Source organism: Lissotriton helveticus, chromosome 3_1 (genome assembly GCF_964261635.1).
Source record: "Lissotriton helveticus chromosome 3_1, aLisHel1.1, whole genome shotgun sequence".
Lineage (NCBI taxonomy): Eukaryota > Metazoa > Chordata > Amphibia > Caudata > Salamandridae > Lissotriton > Lissotriton helveticus.
In genome coordinates, this window is record NC_136061.1 from 542,990,081 (window position 1) to 543,016,177 (window position 26,097).

The 26,097-nt window shown below is 44.4% G+C and overlaps 1 protein-coding gene across 6 annotated transcripts in view; it reads right to left on the minus strand.

Moving 5' to 3' along the window:
- The window catches only part of ANKRD44 (ankyrin repeat domain 44), a 766,729-nt gene that overhangs the window by 100,905 nt on the left and 639,727 nt on the right, over positions 1-26,097 (minus strand). For all 6 annotated transcript variants that reach the window (XM_078680434.1, XM_078680433.1, XM_078680431.1 and 3 more), the window contains 4 exons: positions 18,489-18,690; positions 12,292-12,379; positions 9,549-9,666; positions 304-520 (listed from right to left, as the gene is read on the minus strand). In XM_078680434.1, the coding sequence (XP_078536560.1) occupies positions 304-520; positions 9,549-9,666; positions 12,292-12,379; positions 18,489-18,690 (625 nt within the window). The remainder of the gene's footprint in view (positions 1-303; positions 521-9,548; positions 9,667-12,291; positions 12,380-18,488; positions 18,691-26,097) is intronic.

Sequence of the window (26,097 nt, forward strand, 5' to 3'; positions counted from 1 at the left end):
CTAACTGCGTCCCCAGTTCAACTAATGGGCTTGGGCAGGTACCGGCCACAGCTATGGTGAGCAGGGGGGAGGGAGCTATGGAGCACCGGTCCATCCATTTGCTGAAAGATCTAGTATTGTGGGCTTTTTGGGAGATATTTACCATTTGGTTGTTCCCAAAGATGTTGGGGATGGTATGTTTGCTATTCTTTGTAGTTTGCACGCCTCAGCGCCATGAATCTTAGGTGCTAGAGCACTCTATAAATATGAAATGAAATAAAACTGAATCTGTCAGAATACTGTGGCATGTATACAGTAACTTACCATTATAGCAGGCCCAGTGCATTGGAGTGTAACCTTGATTATCTCTTAGGCTGCAGTCGCCCTCTGAAAGTGCTATTTGTAACAACTCGCTCAGCCATGTGGCGTGACCTCGAGCCGCGGCATAGTGCAAAGGGGTTCTTCCTCTTACATCCTGGCACAGTATGGACGCCTCTTGATCCAACAGCATTTGAACACATTCCTCGTGACCTGTCATAATCTGATATAAAGAAACACTGTTTAAAAAAAAACTTTAGTTCACAGAAAGACAACCGATCTAGCCCTAAGTAAGCTAAGTACCACTCCACCAACAAAGGCACATAACGTAACCTTTTGCCATTCAAGTGCAATATTGAACCAACATTTGCACCAAATAGTGCAAATGAACATTTGCGCCAACTAACGTGGGAATGAACGTATTCACTACTAATGCCGTTCTTGCACCGGGCGCGGTCTAAATATGATGTAGTACAAAAGTCTTTGCAAATTTCGAGTCTAGCAGCGCAGACCTCGCATGTAGACGGCTGTAAGCCAAGCAGTTTTGTGTCTGTGAATGTCATTAGTACACGTGTGAGCAACAGATAAGAATCAGTAATTTCTCCTTTTGGGCATTTAAAAAGCATACATTTATCCATTGCAATGTTCACATCCGAGAACTACTAAAACAGCAAAGTAAAAGTTTCAACATTTGGTAACACCGTATCTGAACAACACTTCTGCCTCTTTAAATTCTGCACAGACATGCTTGGACAGTGACCATTTTCAAACAGACAGCAGAAAAGCTGGCACACAACCATTAAAGCTACCCATGAGTGTCAAATTATAAACGATTGTTTCCCCTGAAGGAATGTAATCTTGAATTCAAATGCTTTTATTCAATTAAGAAAATATAGTGGTTTCGAGCAAGGCTAAGCACAATTCCAATATTCAATTCAACTTCCAAACACCTGCTTCAGTTGTGGACACTTAGTATGCAAATTTTGAATCTTAATTGATCGTTCTGTAAATTTTTCAAAGCAGGACCGTTGTAGGAGAATTGTTTCTACAAAGGTAGAGAGAAAAAACTGGCATCAGCAACCAGAAGTGCTTGTTACCATGTCTAGGAGAAAAAGAATCAGAAAATGTATACAAAATGATCAAACTGCGGTTTTACATCTGGAGCAGCAGATGAACAACAGGTGCAGCTCGTCTCTTGGTAGAAAAGATCTTTAAGCCATCTGGTTTCAGGGGAACCTACTAGCAAGCAAATAGCCAAGATACTACAGAGCTCCCCAAAACACAACAAATATCTGTAGTCCATCCTGAAAACATTGGTAATGCCAAGATAATGCCCGAGAGCTCATTTACACTGAACTCCATGGATTCTTCTTCTGAGTTCATGGCAAGGGTTTTGTCAAAGGAAGCGTGCTGGTTTATAGGGTGAATTATATGTACATCTGTGATAACGGACTATAAAGTTGTTTCTTTCCCAAAAGTGCTACATTGTCCTTTCAGAAGAGGGTTAGCGGGCAAACTCACCAAGAAAGCCGGAGGATTTTTGTTGCTTCAATTACAACAAAAAATGTGCCTTCCTATCAAATATTTTATATAACATTAATGAAGAGGTTAAGAATCCAGACCCATTAAGTATGCCGTCTCTGTATTCCGGTCCAACTGGAAGGACGAACTAATGAAATACCACAAAAAAGTTGTTTGCAAAAAAAATGATCTAAGGCAATGAAAAGAAAGATCCTTCAGATAATTTGTTAAAATCAACAGGGTAAACGTATTGCTGTGGGTATATATCACACTGATATATTTTGCATAAGTCTCAAGACTTTGATCTTATCAAAAACAGGTGACTAGCTCCAAACCCATAGTTTGTCTCCCTTCCTGAACACTTTCCCGCATCCAGCTTGGTCTTCTCTCTGGAAGGTCTTGTGCTATCTTCATAAATGCCCACAATAATAAACAACTAAATAAATGAAGCACTGTGCCAATGGCTGGACACGACGCTGGTCTGTTGAGAGCCCTTTAAAGCTGCAGGAGGAATGGGTGACTTCTCCCAGTAGCCACGGTGCTACTCTGCACAGAATAATGTGGGTGAATCTGACGGGTGTCTCCTTTAGACGGTCACAGCTGAGAGGAAAAAAACAGAAGGAAAAAACTCCTTTACCAATCTGCAAGGCATTCCACTCACCTGACGCCATTAGGGACAAAAAGGAGCTAAACTGGTTAACTGACCCAGAGTCAGCTGATCTACAAAGAACTGGATCTAAAACTGCTTAGATGAAAATAGCAAAAGCTCTGTCGGGAAACATAATGCACTTGGAATGATCCAAATCTTTTGAGAAAAAAATCAGGGACAAAAAGGTTAAACAAATGCACTGCAGTGCATCCATCTTTCCAAGTGCCTTTTCTGCCCAAATCAGGAAATTACCTCAGAGGCAGAGACTCTGCTAAATCCTGGAGTCACCTGCTCCTGTTATCTGCCATGATCCTGCAGCAACACGTTGCATCATCACGTCAAACTCAACACCATAAGAGTCTTAGCATCCAAACTTTACCATCTGAAGATCTATGTGCAGTACCGCACTCTTCCAGTCCTTTCCAGAGCTATAATGACTGTAACGGTTTGGAAGATCAAGAGTCAAAAGTGCCTCAAAGGGCACAATGCATGCACCAAGGGTAAGGAATAGGAAGTGGGACCCAAAAAGAATGATCTGGGTAATTATTGGAGGCTTCTCTTTGACTAGCCCCTGACAGGCTGTATAATTATTCTTCTATTGAACCAAGATTGGTTTTAGTAATTATCAAGACCCCTCCACTAAGAGGTATCTTCCCTGAGCCACCAGTGTATACCCCTAAAATACCTAGGATACCCCAAAGCAAGTCCAAAAGGCTTTTGCGACTTGAAGTCACTGTTGTCTTTGAGACCACTAAAGGGAGCACGTCTGAAGTCTGGAGTGGGGAACAATCAATGGTGCAGATTGACATCAGTCTCAGAAGACAGAGAACCATCACCACCGCTTGCTGAGGCCTGATCTACTGGCTATGCCAGTGATTTTTTATTTGGTTTGCATTGGAGCAGTGGTATGGTATTTGTACGGTCTTGATTCTGGGCATCAAACCTATTGATACTGCCAACGCTTGTTCTATCTAAGGAAAGGAGAAAGACAGAGAGAGAGGACCATACTTCTAAAAATAAGTTGTTATAATGTACGCCTAAATAGTTAACATGCTCCATTGGCATAAACACTTGACCTGATGATCTGTCCTCCACAGGGCTGTCACAAACATTACCTACTCAGGATTGCGAAGCAAACCATGTTGATTTTGAGCTGGGAAAAGGTAAAAATACCCACAACACATAGGGAGAAATATCCCTGCGAATAAGAGCCATTTTTTTTGTTTTCGGAAATAAACGCCTGCTTTAGTTTGTTATCACAAAACAATATTCTTTACTAAGTGGAAGCATCAAACATGCTGCTGCCTGGCAAAGCATTAGATTAACAAAAAAAATTGGTTCTGTTGGGTAGCAATAACAATTCCTTTGGTGGATGCTGAAGACAGCTCCAAAACATACAACAAGCAAACACTCTCTGATAGGTAAAGTTTTTATGTATTAAAAACAGAAAAAGGAGACAATATCCTGGAATTACTTCATTCCACTACATTACTAATAAATTCGTGAATAGTGACAATAGTGATTAAGGTGACAAGTGCAATGTATATAGTGACACTTATATACACAACAATTATTTACAATAAAACCACAAAGGGAAAGGACCGGGCGGGGAAAGGAAAACGAGGTATTTTCTGTCGTTTATGAGGCCAGTCTTTTACAAGTAAATATTCCAAGGAAACCAAATGGTTAATGTCCAAGTTCCTGGAGTTTAGCTTGGCCAAGATAATAGCGTCGACGTTTCGACCCTGGTAGCGCCCCAGTTGGTGGTCGCGGCGGGTCTTTATCAAGACAAAGGGGAAATGAAACGGTCAAATGATGAGTTATTCCAGAGGGTCGCCCGATGGTCAACCAACTGGGGCGCTACCAGGGTCGAAACGTCGACGCTATTATCTTGGCCAAGCTAAACTCCAGGAACTTGGACATTAACCATTTGGTTTCCTTGGAATATTTACTTGTAAAAGACTGGCCTCATAAACGACAGAAAATACCTCGTTTTCCTTTCCCCGCCCGGTCCTTTCCCTTTGTGGTTTTATTGTAAATAATTGTTGTGTATATAAGTGTCACTATATACATTGCACTTGTCACCTTAATCACTATTGTCACTATTCACGAATTTATTAGTAATGTAGTGGAATGAAGTAATTCCAGGATATTGTCTCCTTTTTCTGTTTTTAATACATAAAAACTTTACCTATCAGAGAGTGTTTGCTTGTTGTATGTTTTGGAGCTGTCTTCAGCATCCACCAAAGGAATTGTTATTGCTACCCAACAGAACCAATTTTTTTTGTTAATCGCATATACCCAGGTTCTGAGGGACACAGGGTTACCCCTTTTTCATAAATCATGGCAAAGCATTAGGACTGGCTCTGCAGAAGGCACAGAGACCTCTCCCCTGAGAGGAAGAGCCGTCTATATAGGGAGAACAGTCCTCTACCAGGGGAGCGGACGCCATAGCCCCACCTCTCTGATGAGCACCCGCCAGGCTCGAAAGAAGCCCCTCCATCTTCTATCCTTTTATGATACGTCACAGGTGCTCAGACATCTTGTGTGAAGATGTATAATCGTGACCCTTATTCGTGCACTGAGGGCTCTGATTACTTGAATATTTGCTACAGATGTCAGTACTGAGGCATTGACATCTGAGTGGCATAGCAATGGCAGAGTCAGAGGAGTTCGAGATGAGATGGTCCAGGTTGTACCATTTGTAATAGACACACGTCAGGAGAGCAGGAGACGAGAAGAGGCAAGGATACCGGATGCATGCCACAGTTGAGGAAGTTGTTCTGAGGAGAGCACTAACTTTTCCATACTGTAGGATAGAACACATCATTTAATTTCCCATTCATTACAAACCTGTGCTGAGGACACTACTTCGGAGTGAGTTCAATAAAGGGCCCGATATTCTAACTTTAGGGAAACAGCAAGATAGTTTCATTATAGAGTGCGCATGATCACAATCCCCTATAAAGATCATGGGCTGCTTATCCTGAACCCAAGGAGCAAGACTGAAGGGCAAGACAAATGCTTCCCAGTTAACTGATATCGCTGGGAAAACCAGAATTTGATGGGCTACATATACGACTCCCACAAAGGATCCCAGTTAGGAAAAACACATTTAATGCTAGAAATATGTGCTTGCATCTCAAAGTGATGCCAAAAGCACGGGTGTAAACAACAGAGAAGCACTGCATGGAGGAGACACTGCTAACCGGTAGAGCACCCTGATGGGCTTTCCGAAGAGATCCGTCATCTGATAATATACACTCCTCAGGTGCTATGGAGACACCTTTCTTAATCTTGCATGAAAACCACCTGCTTACAGGAAGGCTTCCGACTGTAGGGTCTATAGAAACTCCTACATGGCCAAAAGTCGCTCACCTGGAAAAGTACTCTCAGAGATTGTACTAAAGGAAGATAATGTAAAGTTTGGTCTCTTAGGGAGGTAGCTAGGAGTCTTCTACACTTGCTGACAGGAGCTGCCTGAACATCTTTGAAAATCAAATCCATGGAGACAGTTACCAAGGTAGGGCCAAGTCTCTTGAACAGATGAATGTTAACAAAAGGAACGGATAAGCCATCCAATACCAACTACCGGGTTGTGGTTCTGTTTTCAGATTACAGTGACAGACACTTCTTCAACAAGGAAAGCTGCTTGGGAAACAGGGATGTGACCTTTAGAGAGTGCACTCGACTCATGCCCACCTCCCTGTCTTTGTTCATCAATCATCCTCCTATAAAGAAACCTGGAAACCATACATTTTTGCCTCAAAGCACGTTTGCCTCCTCGTTAGAAGACACTGATATAAAATCAATAGGTTTGTGACTTTTTGTATGGAATTGTAAAGTTTTGGTATTGTGTGTGCTGGCTCTCACAGACCTGCTTTTCCACCCACGTGGAAACAAAAGTATGTTTGACTATCTGGATGCACGTTTTTAGGAAAAGGAAGTATGAAATGGGACTTAACATAACCCTCAGATCTGGAAAGCTGTCTGGCTCTATGAAAGCAGAGATGGTTCAGCTTGTGATCCTTCAACAATAAACAGAGTATCATTGAGATGACTAAGAGTAACAGCTGGTATTTAAAGAACTACAGGATGGCATAAATGATGGGGAAGGGCTGCATAAAAAAATAATTGTTTTACTGACAGTGGAAGGCGGGCTACACAATGTGTCAGGTTCAATCTCTTTATGTCTGAACTGGGTATCCGTAAAAGAGGAGCGATCTTTAAGTTGATGTGTTTTTTTTTTAGGCGGACTCAATGACTGGTCCCTACATAGATGAGAAGGAACAGCAACAAAAAAAGATGCCTGTTAAGTTTGTGTACAGTCCGATATAGGCCACTAGATGGCAATGTTCTTCCATTTTAGGAATGCTGTGGATTTAGAGAGAGAATTCCAAATTTCTTAGATTGAATTTACAGCTAAAATTGAGATGCGTTTTACATGGAATTCAGTTTTTCGGTCTGGCATGAAAATACAGCTGTAGCCTGAACTTAGGTGTTGGGAGTACTACTGAGAGAGGGTGATAGGCTCGACATACAAGTTGGTTTCCCTGAGTGCAGTGTCTGATTGAGCTGAAGTTGTGTGGGTACCCTGACTGCAGGATTTGATTGGGCTGAAGTTGCGTGCTTCCACTGAAAAGAGTGCTAGTACTGAACACTCTGTCTAGTGGCATAGCTTATACTCTTTACAGCGATACTGAGTTGGTTATGGTGGCAAGTCAAAGATCATGTCAAATGAATGTCAGGTAACCAGGTACGCAAAAAGGGCGATCTACTAAATATCTGGGTCAAGTATCAAACCTCAATTGATCTATGCCTGTGCTTTAAAGGGAAGAAGAGTTTGTTACCTCACAACCCCACCTCAACCCACATAAGCATATAACATATAGAACAGAATAACCTCCCCGAGCACACCAATCAAATAATAAATTTCAATGTCCATAAGTTTTATTCTTCTTCTGTATGAATCAGTTTTCTTCAAACGGTACAGCAATCTGGTCCATATACTAAATCGCATTCAATGTGGTATATTCGTCCAACACAAAGCAGCCAACACGTGTTTCGTCTTGCTACATCAAGCAAATTCGACTTCTTCAGGGCTGTTGTATAGATGCCAAGCTTTTTGCCAAATTTGATCTTATCTGTTCATCCACAGTTCTCAAATAATACGCACCTCTCTCTCTATTTCCTCCTTATGAAACCGTTTTACACCTACTTGTGTCACATATTGTAGTCAATCAACATGTTAGTTAGGTGGTACTTCCTTCCACAAGAAAAACCGTATGGTAGACGTTACTTTTTCCTTATAATCCTCCAGTTATTATCAGCTATATTCTCGATTCTCTCATTGTTTCCAGTCACTCAGACATCAATCATAATCGTATCCATTCAGGGGCGGCTCTAGGCTCATGGTGGTCCTGGGCAGAGAGCGTAGGTAGGCGGCCCCGGAAGAGGGGGTCCGGGTGGGGCGGAGCCCCCCGGAGCTCAGGAAGGTGTTTTAATAAAATGTCCAGAAAAGGCGTTAGATGACCAGTACCTGGGGAGGAGGGTATTGTGACACACGACGTGAGGGACTGGCAAAGAGGGCTGCAGTGCCAGGGCCATGACAGAGGCCCTGGACCCACAGCCCCCCACTAAGAAAGAATGGCGGTGGTCTTGGCTTATATACGCCTGTACCAGCAGGCCAGCAGTGGGTATGGAAAAAAAGAAGTCAATCAGGAACCAGGAGGAACGCAGGAGGAACGCAGGCGCGGAGGCCAGTGAAGAGGGGTGGGGGCATCAGGGTGTTTGGAAGTGGAAAAGAGCCGGAGCCCTCCAAATCCCTGCCAGGGGCCGTCACGCAAATATGTATCCATCCTCAGAGGATTATTATATTAAGGATATATATTGGCGTGACGGCCCCTGGGGTTTGGCGGCCCTGTGCAGGTGCACAGCTTGCACATGCCTAAGGCCGCCCCTGAATTCCATACAGTTGAGGTCTGCGATTTCCCGTTTCCTCCGTATCCACAGTTTGTGTAGTCTTCTGTTATAAGTAATATTCTAATCCCAAAGTAGGTAATCAAATCTCCATAGTGTTGCATCCTAATCCGAACGGGAAAACCGGCCTACTAGCTATGCCGGTTTCCCTATTCGGATTAGGATGGAAACTGGAAACAATAGGAGAATCGAGAATATAACTGATTATAAATGGAGGATTATAAGGAAAAAGTAACCGTCTACCATACAGTTTTTCTTGTGGAAGGGAGTACCACCTAACTAACATGTTCATGGACTACAATATGTGACGCAAGGAGGTGTGGAACGGTTTCATACGGAGGAAATAGAGAGAGGTGAGATTATTTGAGATTGGATGTGGTGCTGAGTAGACAGTGTGGCACTGAGGGTAGTAGCATGCTTTAGGGACGGTAGTAAAGTGGCATTAAAAAGCAGTTTCGTAGTGAGATGGTGGTGAAACAGTAAAATGTTAGTGGAGGGTTGCCGTGCATTTTTGTGAGCGTAAGAACAATACTAGGAAGTGGTAGTGCGGTCACAGATGTACTGGTTTTGTCCTTGGATCACCTTGCTGTGCTAGAGTTTTAGTACAGTACTGGCACTGGTAGTGTGGCGCTTGGGGTTGTAGTGCAGTGATACCAGTGGTAGTGCTGTGGTGAAGGTGTTAGTGTAGGAAATTTTGGGGTTATTGTGATTGCAGAACTGTGTTTTGTCATGGAAGTAAGATCACAGCAGATTGAACGCAAGAGGTGAAGGATGGAGTGAAATGCGGGTGAATAATAGTATAGTTATGTGTTCTGGTAGTGATTAGGTAATCTGGGAGGAATTGTAGGCAGTGGCCGATTTGTAAAAAAAAAAGTGCACTGGGGGAAATTTTGAGGTAATAGCTGCATTATGATACTGCAAGGTGGTATTGCAGCAGTGAGGATGGCGGTCCTGCTATAGTGCATGACAATGTGGTGCATGGAAAGCAAGAGCCATTCTAAAGATGGTAAATTGACAAAAGAAAAAAAAATGATAATAACAAAAGAGAAACAACTCGTTAGCACCAAAAGGAAAAGTCATTTAAATCAGAATTGATACTTACTCCTCTGTGCAAGGCTGTACATCCAAATTGATCCACGGCGTCCAGCGAAGCCTCCTTTTCAATTAATAGTGAAACAGCATCAATATGACCATAGGCCACGGCAAGCATCAGTGGGGTTCTAAAACAGAGGACGTCACAGACATTAAAAGGCAGTCGACTCGTATTCTGAGAATGTTATGTGCTGCTTTGATTGAACGCTACCACAACCTGTGTTTGTGTCATTGACTCACAATGTCACCCTTGTCTCCTCACTTACAGGTCAGTACATTGCATGCACGCGCCACTGGAAAATCACAGCAAAAAGCTAAACTGGGGAGATGCAGCGGTCACTCTCTTTATCACATAGCTGCCAAACAGAGGGTGTAACTTCAGCCTGGTCTCCCAAAGTATTGCGTCCTTTTTAAACACATAGATATCTGTATTGTAAGACCCAATGATACCGAGTTAATAGGTGAGTTTTACATGCGGTGGCGCAAGTGCCTCAGAAGCATGTGGTGGCCAGCTCTGCTCGCAGGGGTTCGGTCACTTAGCTCACTCCTGGTGTTATAAAGCTGACAGTTTGTGGTGACTTCACTTGACCAGTTTCTATTGGAGAAGTTCTGTGTCTCCCAGATACGGTCTGCAGTGGGGCTACAGGGAGTGTGCAAGCCCTATGAACGGCGGTCTGTGCAGCACCTGCAGCCACAGGCCGGGATGTATTTTTCAAATGTGGCGTATACTGCAGCTAGTAATGTGAAGGAGTTTAACGTCAGAACCCTGTTAGAGATGCAAACCCGCAGTAATTTTTTTTAAAGTATACATCTGTTTATTTACACGCTGGACAGTGTTCATGCTGTCAATTCTTGTCAATGTATTTCTTTGTATTCATCCTTACACACTGAGAGGAAGCCTAGTTTTGGGCAAGATATTGTTTTGTGTTAACACTCTAGTGTGGTTTGATATCTGGAGCGCTGCCTTTCAGCAGGCCAGACCTGTCACATTTCCTGCCAGCAGTTTGCGGCCAGACCTGTCAAATTTAAGGCCAGAGTTGATGGGAAGGTATCCCTATATACTACTGTCGTGAAAGCCTCTAACCAGTACGGAGGGGTCACTGGGGGAGGAGAACAGCAAGAGCTGGTACCTGCCAACGCACAATCAAGTGCTCCGGGCCCACAATAATTTGTCATCGATGCCAGCAGGGGCCAGGACACCAGGGGAGCCCAGATGAGCATTAAAACGTGTTACATCTTTTTAAAAAAAGCACAATCTCAGTTGCAAGATAAAGTATTCTACAAAGACAAAAGAAAGTCTCTTGAAATTAACTTTTTAATTGTATGCAAAATCGGGTAGAAAGAGAAAAATTGTGCAGAAATAATCAATTTAGTAGCACTACTTCATGTATGTGCTTGGATCATTAAGACACAAATGCTCAGTGCTTAGAAACCATTTAAAGTTTATGTGATGCTTAATTGGGGTGCTCTGGTTTTGGGTGGCGTGACCCTGGAATCCCTACTGCCCAGGTGTTAGGTGGGTCCATCTCCTGCTTCGATTAAGTGGCATGGCTCCTTATTAGATACCAGGCTGACTCCTGCTTGTGTGTGGATGGAGGAGCCTAGCGCTTGCCAACATTGGTGGGGGGTTCTTGGCTCACGCTCACATTATTGAAAGGTGTGGGGGGAGGTTCCTGACTCAGGGTCGCATAGGCTTGAGCCTGGCACCTAGTTGGGGTGGAGTCCGGCTGGTGTGAGAAGGTGGGTACCCTGGAATCTGCTTATGCAGCCGGTGGGAGCCCCGATTCCTACACAGGGAGGGGGAAGTCAAACGTGGAGACCTGGGTTGCAGCTCATGCACATGATGGGGAAGCAGGCCCTGGCTCCTCCTTGCACATGGGTGGAGGAGCCCTGGATCCCACCCACAAGGGTGAAGGGAGGGGGTAGGCTCATGCTCACATGGGGCACAAAGAATACTGTTTTATTCTGACAATATTCATTTTATATATAGAGTTGAATGATAATTTTAGATGTTTTTATGTACTTGTTACTTCATTTGCACATAGCTCTGCTTGACTTTTGCTCTTATTTTGCACACAAGTAATGACTAAAGAAAATGAATTCTGAGCACTATTGTTTTTAAAGAAATTGTGTTTAGAAATGTCTCAAAATGGTTTTGTTTTTTGCACATGTGCACTTTGATGGTACTTGGCTACTGAATAAAGTATATTACTACTACTTCTACTACTACTACTACTACTACTACTACTGGCTTATACCTATGTTTACCTTCTGGTCCTGGTGCTGCCTTCAAGACACGTGCCAGGGATGGCTAAGTTGATTTAAGAGTTACCAAAAGCCTAGCAAGGAGACCCAGCTCCTACCCCTGGTGGCTCCTGAATTCCATCCAAGGTATCACTTGCAGGTTCTAATTAATTTCCATTTTCCTCTCCCACCTGCTCGCAGCAGAAAATGAAAGTCCCATGATTCCCTCTTCTCATGAGGACGCGTGTGGGGTTTCTGTCACTTGGTGGCCTCAGGTGGAGCTACTTGGCATCCCTGCACCAGGCCATGCACACCTGAAAGCACAGCATGCTAGCGCTGCTGCAGCTTTACGCTGCAGCCCACTGCAGTGTGTGGAACCGCAGCAATGACCCAACTATCCAGCCATCAAGAGTGAAAATTTTCGAGGAACCCCACTCAAACATAGCAGTACCAGCTGAAGGCCACTCAGGGTTGCACTTACGCTACTTGCAGCATAGTGACATACTTACTGTCCTTTGGCGTCGGTAACATCTACCAGCTCAGGGCTATCTGCAATCTCAAGTAACAGCCGCAGACACGACGTGTGGCCATTGATAACTAGGAGAAAAGCAATCAAATACATGAGTCGTTGAGGCAACTACTGGTCGCTCAATCCTTGAAGGCGAAACAATCCGCTGTGTGCTGGGAATAGCGACCCCCACATCCCCGCCTCCACCCTGTCACCCGTCCATACCAAGAAGAACCTCTCTGAGGACTGGGATCAGCAAACAGATCCAATCACTACACAATGTGTCACCTGCAATAACTCACGCAGCCACTTACCTGCAGGAGCCCACACAGATCCTGCCTAGATTCAGATGGCGCACAAGAGGACCAACCCAATCATCAAGTGATCACAAGTAACGCTGTTTGCTGCCCACATGGGCTTGGTGGTCACCTTCCACCTTCATCAGCCCCCGTCTCACCCGTCCTCCGGTGGAGACCTTCCTACCTCCAATACAGTCCAGAGTTCCACCCATCGCTTATTAACCGACAACAAATGGTGGTCCTCCGCTATAGTTAACATAATGTGGATTTATAAAGCGTATTACAACCCCTTGGGGCATTTGGCACTATAAACATTTATTGCTACCCATCTCATTAGCACTCCTTTTATCAACCATGCTGAAATGTTGATTGGACCTTCCAGGATTCGAACCTGGGTCGTACTGTGCCCTAGAATGGAAGTCTTAGTCCACTGTACTACCACTCCCGAGGGGAAGAGGTGCTTTAGTCTCATGCTCACTATGGAGACCTTGGAATTATTCTAAATTATCAGATAAACAAAAAAAGATAATAACAAAAGCATCATGTAATTATCCACAATTATACTTTTTTCCAGACAGATCTCCTTATCTTCCAAAATGGTGAATATGAACTTCACTGCGAGAGAGAGGACTTGCTATTGATTATATCACGTAAATATTATTAATAGCACTATGTTTTCTTCACTCTCCAGGAAGAATCACTGCAGCGACACAGATTATCAAAGGTGCTAGAACAATTTTCAGAGTGGGGGTGCTGTATCGATGCCGGGCCACTAAAGTCAAAGATGTGTGAAAAATCCAGGCACCACACTAAGAATAACTCTAGCAAAAGAGCCACGCTCATTCGGCAGGAGAGAGGTGAGGATGTCGTTTGTGTACGGTAGTTCATTGTGGGGCATATTGCTGCAGACAAAATGACTAAATGATGGGGTGGCAGCACACTGCTGTTTGCAGAGACTAAAGCATGGGGTGACAGCACACTGCTGTTTGCAGAGACTAAAGCATGGGGTGACCGCACACTGTCGTTTGTGAAGAGACTACAGCATGGGGTGGCAGCACACTGCTGTTTGCGGAGACTAAAGCATGGGGTGGCAGCACACTGCTGTTTGCAGAGACTAAAGCATGGGGTGGCAGCACACTGCTGTTTGCAGAGACTAAAGCATGGGGTGGCAGCACACTGTCGTTTGTGAAGAGACTACAGCATGGGGTGGCAGCACACTGCTGTTTACGGAGACTAAAGCATGGGGTGGCAGCACACTGTCGTTTACAAAGACTAAAGCATGGGGTGGCAGCACACTGTCGTTTACAGAGACTAAAGCATGGGGTGGCAGCACACTGTCGTTTACAGAGACTAAAGCATGGGGTGGCAGCACACTGCTGTTTGCGAAGAGACTAAAGCATGGGGTGGCAGCACACTCGTTTATAGAGACTAAAGCATAGGGTGGCATCACACTGTCGTTTACAGAGACTAAAGCATGGGGTGGCAGCACACTGCTGTTTGCGAAGAGACTAGAGCATGGGGTGGCCGCACACTGTCGTTTATAGAGACTAAAGCATGGGGTGGCAGCACAGTGCTGTTTGCGAAGAGACTAAAGCATGGGGTGGCAGCACACTGTGAAGAGACTAAAGCATGGGGTGGCAGCACATTGTCATTTGCGAAGAGACTAAAGCATGGGGTGACAGCACATTGTCATTTGCGAAGAGACTAAAGCATGGGGTGGCAGCACACTGCTGTTTGCGAAGAGACTAAAGCATGGGGTGGCAGCACACTGTCGTTTATAGAGACTAAAGCATGGGGTGGCAGCACAGTGCTGTTTGCGAAGAGACTAAAGCATGGGGTGGCAGCACACTGTTGTTTGTGAAGAGACTAAAGCATGGGGTGGCAGCACATTGTCATTTGCGAAGAGACTAAAGCATGGGGTGGCAGCACATTGTCATTTGCGAAGAGACTAAAGCATGGGGTGGCAGCACATTGTCATTTGCGAAGAGACTAAAGCATGGGGTGGCAGCCAACTGTCGTTTACAGAGACTAAAGCATGGGGTGGCAGCACACTGTCATTTACAGAGATTAAAGCATGGGGTGGCAGCACACTGCTGTTTGCGAAGAGACTAAAGCATGGGGTGACAGCACACTGTCGTTTGTGAAGAGACTAAAGCATGGGGTGGCAGCACACTGTCGTTTACAGAGACTAAAGCATGGAGTGGCAGCACACTGTCGTTTACAGAGACTAAAGCATGGGGTGGCAGCACACTGCTGTTTGCGAAGAGACTAAAGCATGGGGTGGCAGCACACTGTCGTTTACAGAGACTAAAGCATGGGGTGGCAGCACACTGCTGTTTGCGAAGAGACTAAAGCATGGGGTGGCAGCACACTCGTTTATAGAGACTAAAGCATAGGGTGGCAGCACACTGTCGTTTACAGAGACTAAAGCATGGGGTGGCAGCACACTGCTGTTTGCGAAGAGACTAAAGCATGGGGTGGCAGCACACTGTCGTTTACGAATAGCACATTTTCAATTGACATGGGCACTAAATCTGATTCAGACATTGACAATAGTATACGGCACATAAAAGAGAACGTATAGAAATCTGGCTTCAGTGAAAATTTATCATTTGAGTATCACACAAATAAAATGCCTTGCTTTGTTTCGATCCTATTAAAATCGGTGCTTCCATAACACTTTAGAATTACAAAAAGACGCTATAATTTGTGATTTCCTTGCTGCTGATATATTTTCAAATATGTGGCCAGTTAATATACAGGTAATTAAATGTTGTTGTATGTTAAAAAATATTTCACATCCTACAGCGTTTCCTTTCAATCTCCCTCACCACAAGCAAGCTTATCACTTGGTTCACATTACAAAACCCCTCTAACTTCGTATTCAGAGAAAGACAGGTAAAAATGTATCTCCATGTGAAACGAATAAGCAGCATATTGTCAGAACACGTTGCCTGGAATTTGACCTCTGTCTCTGAATGCATAAAATGCAACAAGATAAAAAAATGTAAAGACTCTTTACTGTCATTCACCTAGTGAACTCCTGCACGGGTATCTGGGGGACACTGCAGCACCCCCTGCACCCCATCTTCCAGCGCCTATGCAAATTACACAACAGAAAAATGTCTTTCAATCAAACTCTAACAACCATAACCGTGATGCGTGAGCACCTCGAACACAAATATTTCAACACAGAATCCCACAAATGAAAGCGTACAATAGAAACACCTACATACACATACCACACATAAATATCAATGTATCAAGCAACAATGCCATGAATTGAGTTGCATTGGGGTTAGTTGAACAGCAGGGGTCGCTATTTCATTAAAATCTGGCCAAGCTATAGTCAAAATGCACATCGTAAAATAATTCACCTGGAATTCTTACAATCTAACCAGCCATGGTCAGTCATAAATCACATGTTCCTCTCACTGACCTTTACAATTATTTTTCCAACATGTACATGTGTCGTCATAACGCATTGGCACAACTTGTGTAAAGTCCTAGTACAAATGCACAACATGCATGTACAGTGTACACACACAAACACACACACGAACATACAGACAGGATGAGAAAAGATCCAAGTGCGCGGAGCGATAGGTCACAAAGCACGGTGTTTGTGGCCAATCCGAGCTACCCGTCGGCAAAGAGGAAAGAAAGAAACAGAGAGGGAATGTGGCAGACATTAAGGAAGGACAGCAAAGAGTGTGAGGAGTAGGGACCCGGAGGAGAGTGTGAAACTATGGTCGATGTTTAATCATGCCGGAGCTAGCCCGGAATCCGTATACACAAGGTCTGTGGACATGCAGTCCTACACAACGCACACACAGGCTGGGAGCAGGCACTCAGAGGTAGCAACTTCATATCAAATCCATATTTGGCTCCTTTGCTGACAAAATAACATTTTAAGAAGAGTGTGCCAACAGTGCCCATCCAAACCTTGGCCTACGATTGGAGAAATCACCTAGTCTGTATGACAGAGGAATTCAGCTCTCTTACCCAATCAATCTGCGCCCCTTGTGCAATGATCACCTGTTAACAATGCACTGCAATGTGTCCATGCCATCCTTGGCCTCTTTGGAACAGCCAAGCAGTGCAATTCAGTAGCTTCTTTTCTTCAACACCAACATATGACACACACACACATGCTCCCCAGACACTCCATTACACCAAACGCAGTGTACCCAGGACTAGAATTTCGACTTTCTCTTTAAACCAGTGTTATCAAATACACGGTCCAATTGAAACACCGATTGCCGCTCCCAGAATGCAGCGGCTCGCTTACTTGTTTCTTCTTTTTTCTGCATTTTGCTCCACCAAGGAATCATTGGCCATCCATGACGTTCTTTCATATCATGTTTTGAAGCCTCCAGTATGGTCGTATAATGTTACAACACATGCTTTTACCCCGCATGGTTACAACGCAAATTTTTACAACAACTTGCTGTCAGGGGTGCGCTGCAGTTTGGAATAGTATAATTTACTATTCCAACTCCAGTCTGTGCAACAGTAGAGAAGGTGTTTGAATTAAATCCAACACCTTATACCACTTTCGTAGTAATGGCATGCGGGGTAAAAACATGCGTTGTAACGGTTGTTTCACCTCCATTATATGTCCCGCAGGAAGAAACTATTTGTGGCTTTCTCGCTGTGCACACTTATTCTCCACAGATGCAGAAGAAGCCACTTCTTCTTATGTCTCCAAAGTGGACAGATCAGCGGGTGTGCAGTGATCTCCCTAGGGAGGCTCTCTGCATGGGCATGTGCTAATGTGCCCACATCCTTTTATATCATACAGATCATTGCATCTGTTTGAACTTGCTTTTGCAAATCAAAGAGCTCTTCTCCAGTAAAGAAAGCTCAACGTTTTGCTTTGTCAAAGGTGACATTGTAGTCATGGAGTGATGCTGTGTCCTGGGGTGTAGCACAGCTCTACGCTTCCCGTTACTATACACAGAGGGATAACACCAAGTGTGATGTATGAATGTGGGAGGCTTTGGGTAGGTTGGGTAAACCCTAGCACGTGGAATCATTCTTGGGGACACAATTCAATACAGTGATGGGGATATCTTACTAACAAGATAATGTCCTCTTTAGCCATCTTGTTTTTTATATGCTGAATTGATCTAAAACTTTATTACAGAGTGGAGAGGTTCTCTGGGACAGTTTCCCGTGGCTTGGAAGCACAAGTCAGTCCTTGTTCCCAACAAAGAGATGAAAGAAATTGGGTTTCTTCTGGGCAACCAACTGGCTCGAATTCAACAGCTCACATTGGTTTCCAAGCCTGGCTTCTATCAGACGAAAGTGCAGAAGACGAGCACATTCTACCTGCTAAAATCACTTCATGTATCGATTTGTTTGAAGTGCCACTATTCCTTCAAAGACTTCTCCAAAGCATAGAATTATTTTTGGGACATGGCACCACACCCTCCGCAAGGTACGTCACTATATCCAAAACTTCATTGTGGCATTCTTTCTGGATTCAGTGAGAAGATTACCTCTTTCCGGCTTTGAGAGCTCGGTACCAGTTTCCAGTTACACAGAGAGCCAAGCATAAGACCTTTACATTGTACATAAGAACATTCCTCACACAGAGCTTTATGTCCCCTCTTCTTATTTAAGATATTCTTCTTTCATCAATGATCATCAGAGTTAGCAAAGAGAGTCACCTGTTTGTGGTGGACTTCTGGCGGGAGTCTCTTTCTTGTTCCACTCGAGAGAATGCTCCCCATCGCTCACTTACAATGCGATTAAAGGCCCACTCGTTCAAGAATCTATCTAGGCTTTGGCCACGGCTGGTACACCTACATCAGGTCTAGAACACTGCAAAGCCATTGTGTTAACGGAACATGAATCACGAAAAGAGCAGGAAGTGCTCAGGTTAGACGTGTACCTGAGGCATGCAGCGGCGTTCTTTTGGACACATTGTCCTGGACCAGGATGGACGCGCCATGGCTGAGGAGGGCCTCCACACACTCCGCGTGCCCTCTGAAGGCGGCCAGATCCAGGGCGGTGCGTCCTTGTTCATCCTTCATTTCCAAGTCAACCTGGGACTGGAGCAGAACTTCCAGTGCTTCATGGTGTCCATTGTAGGCCTGCAATACAAAAACACACCACACACATGAAAGAATGCAAGCAAAACACCAGTGTCCGAAGCACCAGTCTAATTGCACTCTCTCCTTCCGAAATGTTGAGTAGTTTATACAGAGAGCATAAAAGGGGAGCGTGTCGATGGTTTTATTAAACATGGTGAAAAGAACTCTATGGTATTTCATTTGTACAACACAATGGGTCACCATGGTGGAGTGCCATGAGTCTCATAGGATCCGCTCCGGCTGCGGCTCGATTTGAGAAAGAATAAAGGAAAAGACTGAAAACAGACCCACCTGTTGCCCTGAACGACCTCCAAAAGCAACACTGCTGGTATGTGAGGCAGAGGCTGAAGGGGAGTGGGCAGGGGTACCACCGGGTGGCAGTCAAAGGAGTATTGAGTAAAGTTCATGAGTGGTGAGCAGATGCGGGGCAAGATGAGGCCTTCAGGTGGCAAGAAAGGGTTTACTACGAGGCTTGAGAAGTTTCCTAAAACGTTGGTGTGGTTTTAATGTCAACCTGAAATGGGTTTCACAGGTGTGTAAGGCAGCTTCACGGGGGCTGAGCAGTGCGTGTTTGTGGATGGTCAGCGTCATCACAGCGTTAGGGATGGCGTGGCGGCCTTTAAAGGGCGTGGTAACTCCACTGGTGAGGTGTGGTTTTATTGTCTAGTGTAGAGGTCCTCAAACTCAGGGGCGACCCCGAGCTGAAGTCAAGGGGGGCGGGGGGAGCACGGCTCTGGGACAGAGGGGCATAGGGAACAGAGACACACATCATGCTTTGAACCGTGCTGCGTATTTGGTGAAAGAAAACAGGGTAACAATAAGCCACTCTGTAATGGGCTATCGGTGATGTGCTTCTTCACTCATGTCCAGGCTGGAATTGTAGAATCATGTCCAAAGTGGAGGGGGATGGAGGACTCCAAAAGCCCCTTAAAGCCCCTTCCCCATTCATGATAAAGTATCACTCTGTGAATACTCTCACACGTTTAGGGCACTTGTATGCTGGTATCATGCGTTTTAAAAGGGTTACCTGAACATAACTGCAATATATGAACTGCTAAATATGACCAGCCAAGTTTTTAGAATTATTATGAGAAAGTATATTTGCTATTCTGGGGATATAGATATATATATATATATATATATATAATTATTTTTTTTACATGGGGGAGTGTTATTAAATGTATGAAGTCTACTAGCCTAGCGTATAGGTGCATGGGAATGGTTGATGCATAGGTACTTACATTTAATCTGCGATGGAGAGGGCGTTTGTAAGAATATTTCTGTTAGAAGAAAATCCCCCCAACCTGGGTGGTGTGCACCAGTTGCAGAATACGCAAGACAAGTTTACATAATCGAAGGCAGCAGAGAGCAGGGTTTGGGAGGTGGTTGAAGATGCTGGGAGGGACACATGGGTGATGCTTACACAGCAGTTACGGGGGCCATTGCTCTCTTGAGAGGTGTGGCCGAGTCTACAAGTATTCAAAGAAGAATCTGACGGTCCCACGCTGGAAAGTGACATTTGATGTATTGGTACACTTGGATACAGATGATGTCATATAAGATTATTAAAGAAACATTTAAAAAGACAGACAAGATTTTATTATGACTACTATAGATGCACCAAGGTATTTCTCGACCATGAAGTAAGGTCGGTTCAGAGTTGAGCCACAATGACGTGTTTATCATAACAAGGGCAAAAGTATATTGGGAGAATATCTCAACACATGTGCAATGCTCACTGAAGTACTAGGGGTGCATGTGGCACTTACTGGACACAATGACATTCAGTGATCACAGAACCCGGGGCGGAGCGCGCAGAGAACTGTTTGCAAAACATGGAAAAGAGGTCAAACGAGTTTACACTTAATCTGGCGAATGTCGTTTCAGACAGAGAATGCACATGCGTCCTAACACCGTTACAGTTATTACCAGGAACGCACATTTGGTTCATTTGTTTTGCCCAATGACTTGGTTAAACGAGTGAATTATCAGAAACAAATGTACATTTTCCACACAATAACAGATTCACAGCCATAAACATGCAAGTGAATAGAACCCAAGATAAGGCGTATTCGTTGGAAAAACAACAATACACGCATACGTCTACACCACTAAACACATACAAATAAAACATTAACAACAGATATTCAGATTTCAAATCTCAAGCTCTGTATTACAGACAATATCAGTCTAACACGTCATTGCCCTTCAAAATATAGACATAAATGGGAACGGTTTTGAAAGCAAGTTTTAATGAGCGCAGGCTGCAGCCCCTAAATAAATTAAGTCTTAAACGGAACGAAATCATGCCACAGCTCTTATAAAATGTTTAATTTGTGCTCGATGAACACAAGCACACCAAATAGCAAAATGCTTTTTTCAGTTACGGTTTTGTCTATTTATTTTTAGATCCTGTAACAAACAACATTGGCTCGGGGTAATTTAAGGCATAGGCCTTATGTTACAACAACCAACACACAACACATAACATCCCCAGACTTTGGATTAACCCCTTTCAGGCCATGGCTTTATGAGCTGTCCATCATATTTTGTATCAGACCACAACATTTTGTGGATGTTGATAATAACTTTTATATTGGTTACAAAAAAAACGAACTGCAGCGCCCAAGACACAAACCATGCTTGTCTTGCGTTCCCAGGCTAAGGAAACCACTACAATGCCCTCCGCCACCTTCACAAACTCCACACTGCTGCTCCTAGCACCACCTCCAAAGTCGTGCAACCTCTGACTGATGGTGCCAGGATGCACAACTTGGATGGCTTTCCAAAATGGCCACCAAACATGCGCGCAGTGGGACACTGGCTGGAGCTCCTGGGGGCCATGTGTATCCCAAGCCAGTTGTTCTGCTGGTAGTTCATACTGCATAACGTTTACAGAAGAGGTGTGGGTTTCCTCCAGGCAGAATGTAACACGAGAATGCAAGAGACTGGATCTTTTTAGGTCACTATAAAATAGATCTTTAAGAAAGAAAGTATACTACGTATCATTTCTGTGTCCTTGCCCAGAAGCAGCGAGGGATTCAACAAGCATTGGGACAGGCTTAAAACTTATTTTCTACATGTTTCTTTTTTTACAAACCCCTCGTTTCTACTGGTTCTCATGATGAGGCAGATTTCTCATCTGATCTGCTACTTCTACTCTCCTGCTTGACAAATTAACCACAACCACGGGACCTGCATTTCCCAGAGGGGTAACACAAAATGAAGCCCCCCCCCCTGCAGAAAGTGATGAGGGGGCCCGAGTCTCTCAAATCTCACAGACTTTCATCGTCATGGGCTCAACTGGAGCCTCCTGAAGGCGGGTTGTGCGCCAAAGAGGGTGCAGGGGTCTGCGTTACTCCCCTGGCATTACCACATAAGAGAGGGCTTGCCCACTCCGAGATTTCCCATCCTCCTCCGTTTACAAATCACTACAGTATACTTTATGTGATTAATTTAGAAAGAATTTTATGTTTTTTTTTTGCCTCGTTTGTTCTTTTGAAGGGGACTTTCTTCTAATTTTAAGTTGTATCCGAAGAACTTCGGCTTGCATTATATTTCACTTCGTCGAGATCCTCCATTTTTAATGTCAGTTTATCTTTCTATATTAACCACAGATTTTGTTTAACTGTCTTTTTCTTTTCCACCCAGTTTCCCTCGACAAGTTTTCCCTGCCCTTTTAAGATGAGGCTCTCTACATGATTTGCTGTACTCTTCTTTTCTTTTCCCCTTCTTACTTATAATCATCCTCTCTCACCTGCGTCACACCACTTACTGCAAACACGTCCGCAGCCTCGGTAGAGAGAAGACCTACTAACTCGGAGTTATCATGCCCAACCTTCACACCTTCATCACGCTGACCTTGTTTTTAGTTCATTTACAAAAGGATTAGATGATTTCTTCTGTTCATTTTCATATTATGTTCCTGCTAACTTTGTAGGTAATTTTTATATTTTAAGTTAATTCTGCTTAGATCTGGCATGTATCTAATTTCACTTTCATTGGGTTGCCTACTGAAGGAAGTGACCCGATTAGGGTAACCTTGGGCACCCACGACCACCTCTCAGCCTTCCATTCAAATGAAGAGTCGGTCATACAGTAGAGATTACAAACCAAAGTTATTTATTAGTCACACACTCAGGTGGAGTAGAGTCTGACCAGCCTCCTTAGAATGCTGTGGAGGGACTGACTCCCGTCAACATGATAATACAAGATATACATTTCTAGCACCCCTAGAGACCCGCCCAGACTGGAGGTACAGAAGGACGAGCTACCATGCTAAGACCAGGTACATGCTATCTTAGTTTCAAGGTCACTCTTCCCATGCCCGTCTCTCTGAGAGTGAGAGCAGGGCTACCTACTGGGAAAGGCATGCAAAGACTGAACGATTTATTCATTAGTGCAGTGAAGCTCAACCTTGAATAATAAAGAGAAACAATCGAGGCAGCTTTCTACTGAGGCAGACAGTATGCACTGGCACAGATGTGGTCAGCTCTCAACAGCACTACAGTGATATTAATCACTAGACCCAAGAACACTGATGATGACTCTACCAAAACGACCCCACACCCCTCCAACCACCCTCCCTGCCCTGGACCATCAGCTGCTGTGGATGTAGGGTCCAGTGCTCCATCGTCCAAATGCAGCAGTGGGGAACGGGGCAGTGTGCAAATGGTAGCCCTGCATCCCCCTGGCCACTTAATTAAGTGGTCTGCTTTACAGTAGAGTAGGTAGCATGCCACACGTCACTCACTTTGCAGTGGAAAAGTGTGCACTGCAGCGCAGTGGAGGGAGCAGTCAAGCTGTGAACAGTGAAGCAGTACATGGAAGGTGCAGTCTATAGTAGGGTGCCTCAGGGGAGGAAGGGGGCAGGCCAAGGGAAGAAGGGTGTGTAGTGGAGAAGTGTGTAGCGCAGCAGCATGAAGTGGAACTGGGTGCAGCGAGTTGCTGTAGTGTTTGATGGAGAGTGCAGCAGAGCCGGTCACAATTAGCAAAAATACCTCTGAACTTTTCACGTCTTACTTTGGTGAACACTTTCAGTTGATTACTTTCAATCACCGCCGGGACGTTCCTTACCTTGCAGCCTGGCCTCAGATTCTTACACCACTCCACAGCCCACTCAGCGCCGCCCTCAGGTCAAAAGACAGCAACCCCTCGAGAAGCGTGGGGTGCCAAAGGCACAAGAAATCCTTTAATTACTTGTGTGCCTTCAGCTGTATCACAATGCATCTCCAGCAGCGTGTTAACATTCATGAGCGGGGGCACGCTGCAAAAGAATGATAGGCCGCCCCCAGACACTGGCACCTGGGACTCCGTCACTACACTGAACGCACACAAAACCCGATCCAGAGCGCGAGTGAAGAAATGCAAACAATGCCAACATCTCCCAATGTATGCATTTGAGCGTTTTTCACAAGAAAAATAATGCAATTCTCTGTTAAACGTAAACAGCCATCGAGCACGTGGAAATAGCCGGAACTTTAGTATACCTTATGTTTTACATTGATTACAATTAGAGCACTCGATGCACGTGTGAAATGAAGTGATCTGGCCAGAGCGGATTATAGACAATGGAAACATGGAAGAAACAAGCAACTCACATCCGACGTGCCTACACATGACTCGCCTGCTTAGCTGACTTCGACCCTTTGGGCTGTAGGTTTGCCCAGTCACGGCTCGCAATACTTGCTGGGGGTTTAAAAAATAAAGTTAAAGAAAAAGAAAACTTTCCTGTCCCGCGCCGCTTCTGTTGCTGGGCAGGGGTCCCGCGTTCTTTGGCGCCTTCAACGTGCGTCACTGGAGTGAATGGCAACCCCTCGGCGTCGGGATTGGCTCGAGCAGGGATGCTCCCTGCCCATTTGGAGACCGGAGGCTGCGCATGAAGCAACCCTCGGTCCCCTAAGGGGGAAGACAGTGTACATGTTCAGGCTGGTCCTAAAAAAAAACAGCCCAAAGCCGCACATGCTCACTGCTGCTTCCCCTCTGCACTTAGTAAGTTATAACAGTCAGCTGCCGCAGGGCCCATCACTAGCCCCACCCCCTTCAGCGTCCTTGGGCGTGCCGCGGACCGATGGCTAATTTCATTTTCCTAGCGGTGTCACTGTGCGTGCGTACCTTAGCATGAGTTTTTATTAATGTGATGGCGGCAGGCGAGGGCATTAGTGGGGCAACGCCCCAGCGCCCCTATGGACGCACTGCCACTGGCTTTAAATGGACAAAAATAAGTGCAGGTACTCATCAAAAGGAGGGATAGATTGGGAGGGAGCGTGGGACGGGCATGAGGGCGGTGCTAAAACCAAACAAGAAATGAGCGGTGTATCTTTCGAGTAACATTTGGTATCTGATTTATGCCTGACCACGGGAGTGATCGTATGTTTTTTACATTGTGCCTTGATTTTAGCGGCCGGCCCGTGTGGTTGTAGGCCCATCCTTGTGACCCTTATTTGATTACTCAATAAAAGTTTTTAACCAAAAAAAAAAAAAAAAGAAAGAAATGAGCGGTGTTTTACACCTTTCCAAGGTTTTTATGCAAGAAATCTGCATGCATTGTTAGAATATCGAATGTATCTGTCCATTAGCTTTTTACACTAATAACCATTTATACAGCACACTAATAATTGTTTATTAATACCCAAAGTAACCCTTTTTTTTAGCAACCTTAAAAAATGAAAAGATTGAGAGAAAAGACGGTAAGGTTCTATATATATATATACCTTGTTGTTTCATTAAGGTCCTTGCTACAGGTGCATCATTCACTAAGATATATGCCAAGGATGTTAATTTGTGACCCACAGGGAAGACAAGAATCTATGCAACAAAAAACAGTATCCAAGTGAGCTATCTACATTAAAGAAAAAGCTCCGATCTACAAGTTGCATGCTGTGCTTTCCAGCAGGCACAGCGACCCTCTATGCAATTTTATGGGGAGTGCATTACCCACCAGAGTTATTAATTTTATTGCTACTCTTGATGTCTCAATCTTACCTACTTAAGAGAAAGGACCCGGCTTCCGGTTTCATAAGATTAGTAAATACTTAGCTGCAAAAATGCGAGCAATTCACCAGACACTCTTTTCATTCTCGGTGCTAGTGCATGTTTCTGTCTAAAATGGAAACCAGAGTTGCTTTTCCAAGGGACATACTTTGTGTAACTTCAGTAAGCAGCATATTCTCGCTCTAGCTGCCACTGGATAAGAAATGTTGACAGACACTGTTGAAGTTGTTGCTGGTTGCTCAACCTTTCAACATTCCATTTTATGTGATTGAAAAGAAGTGGTGGACAGAATAAACAGGTTGCACGCATGATTTTAGATGAATAAAGGTATCCAACTGGGCTCTCTGAATACACTGTGTAATTAAAATACACACTCATATATGTAACACAGCACACATGTTGAAAAAACGCCTC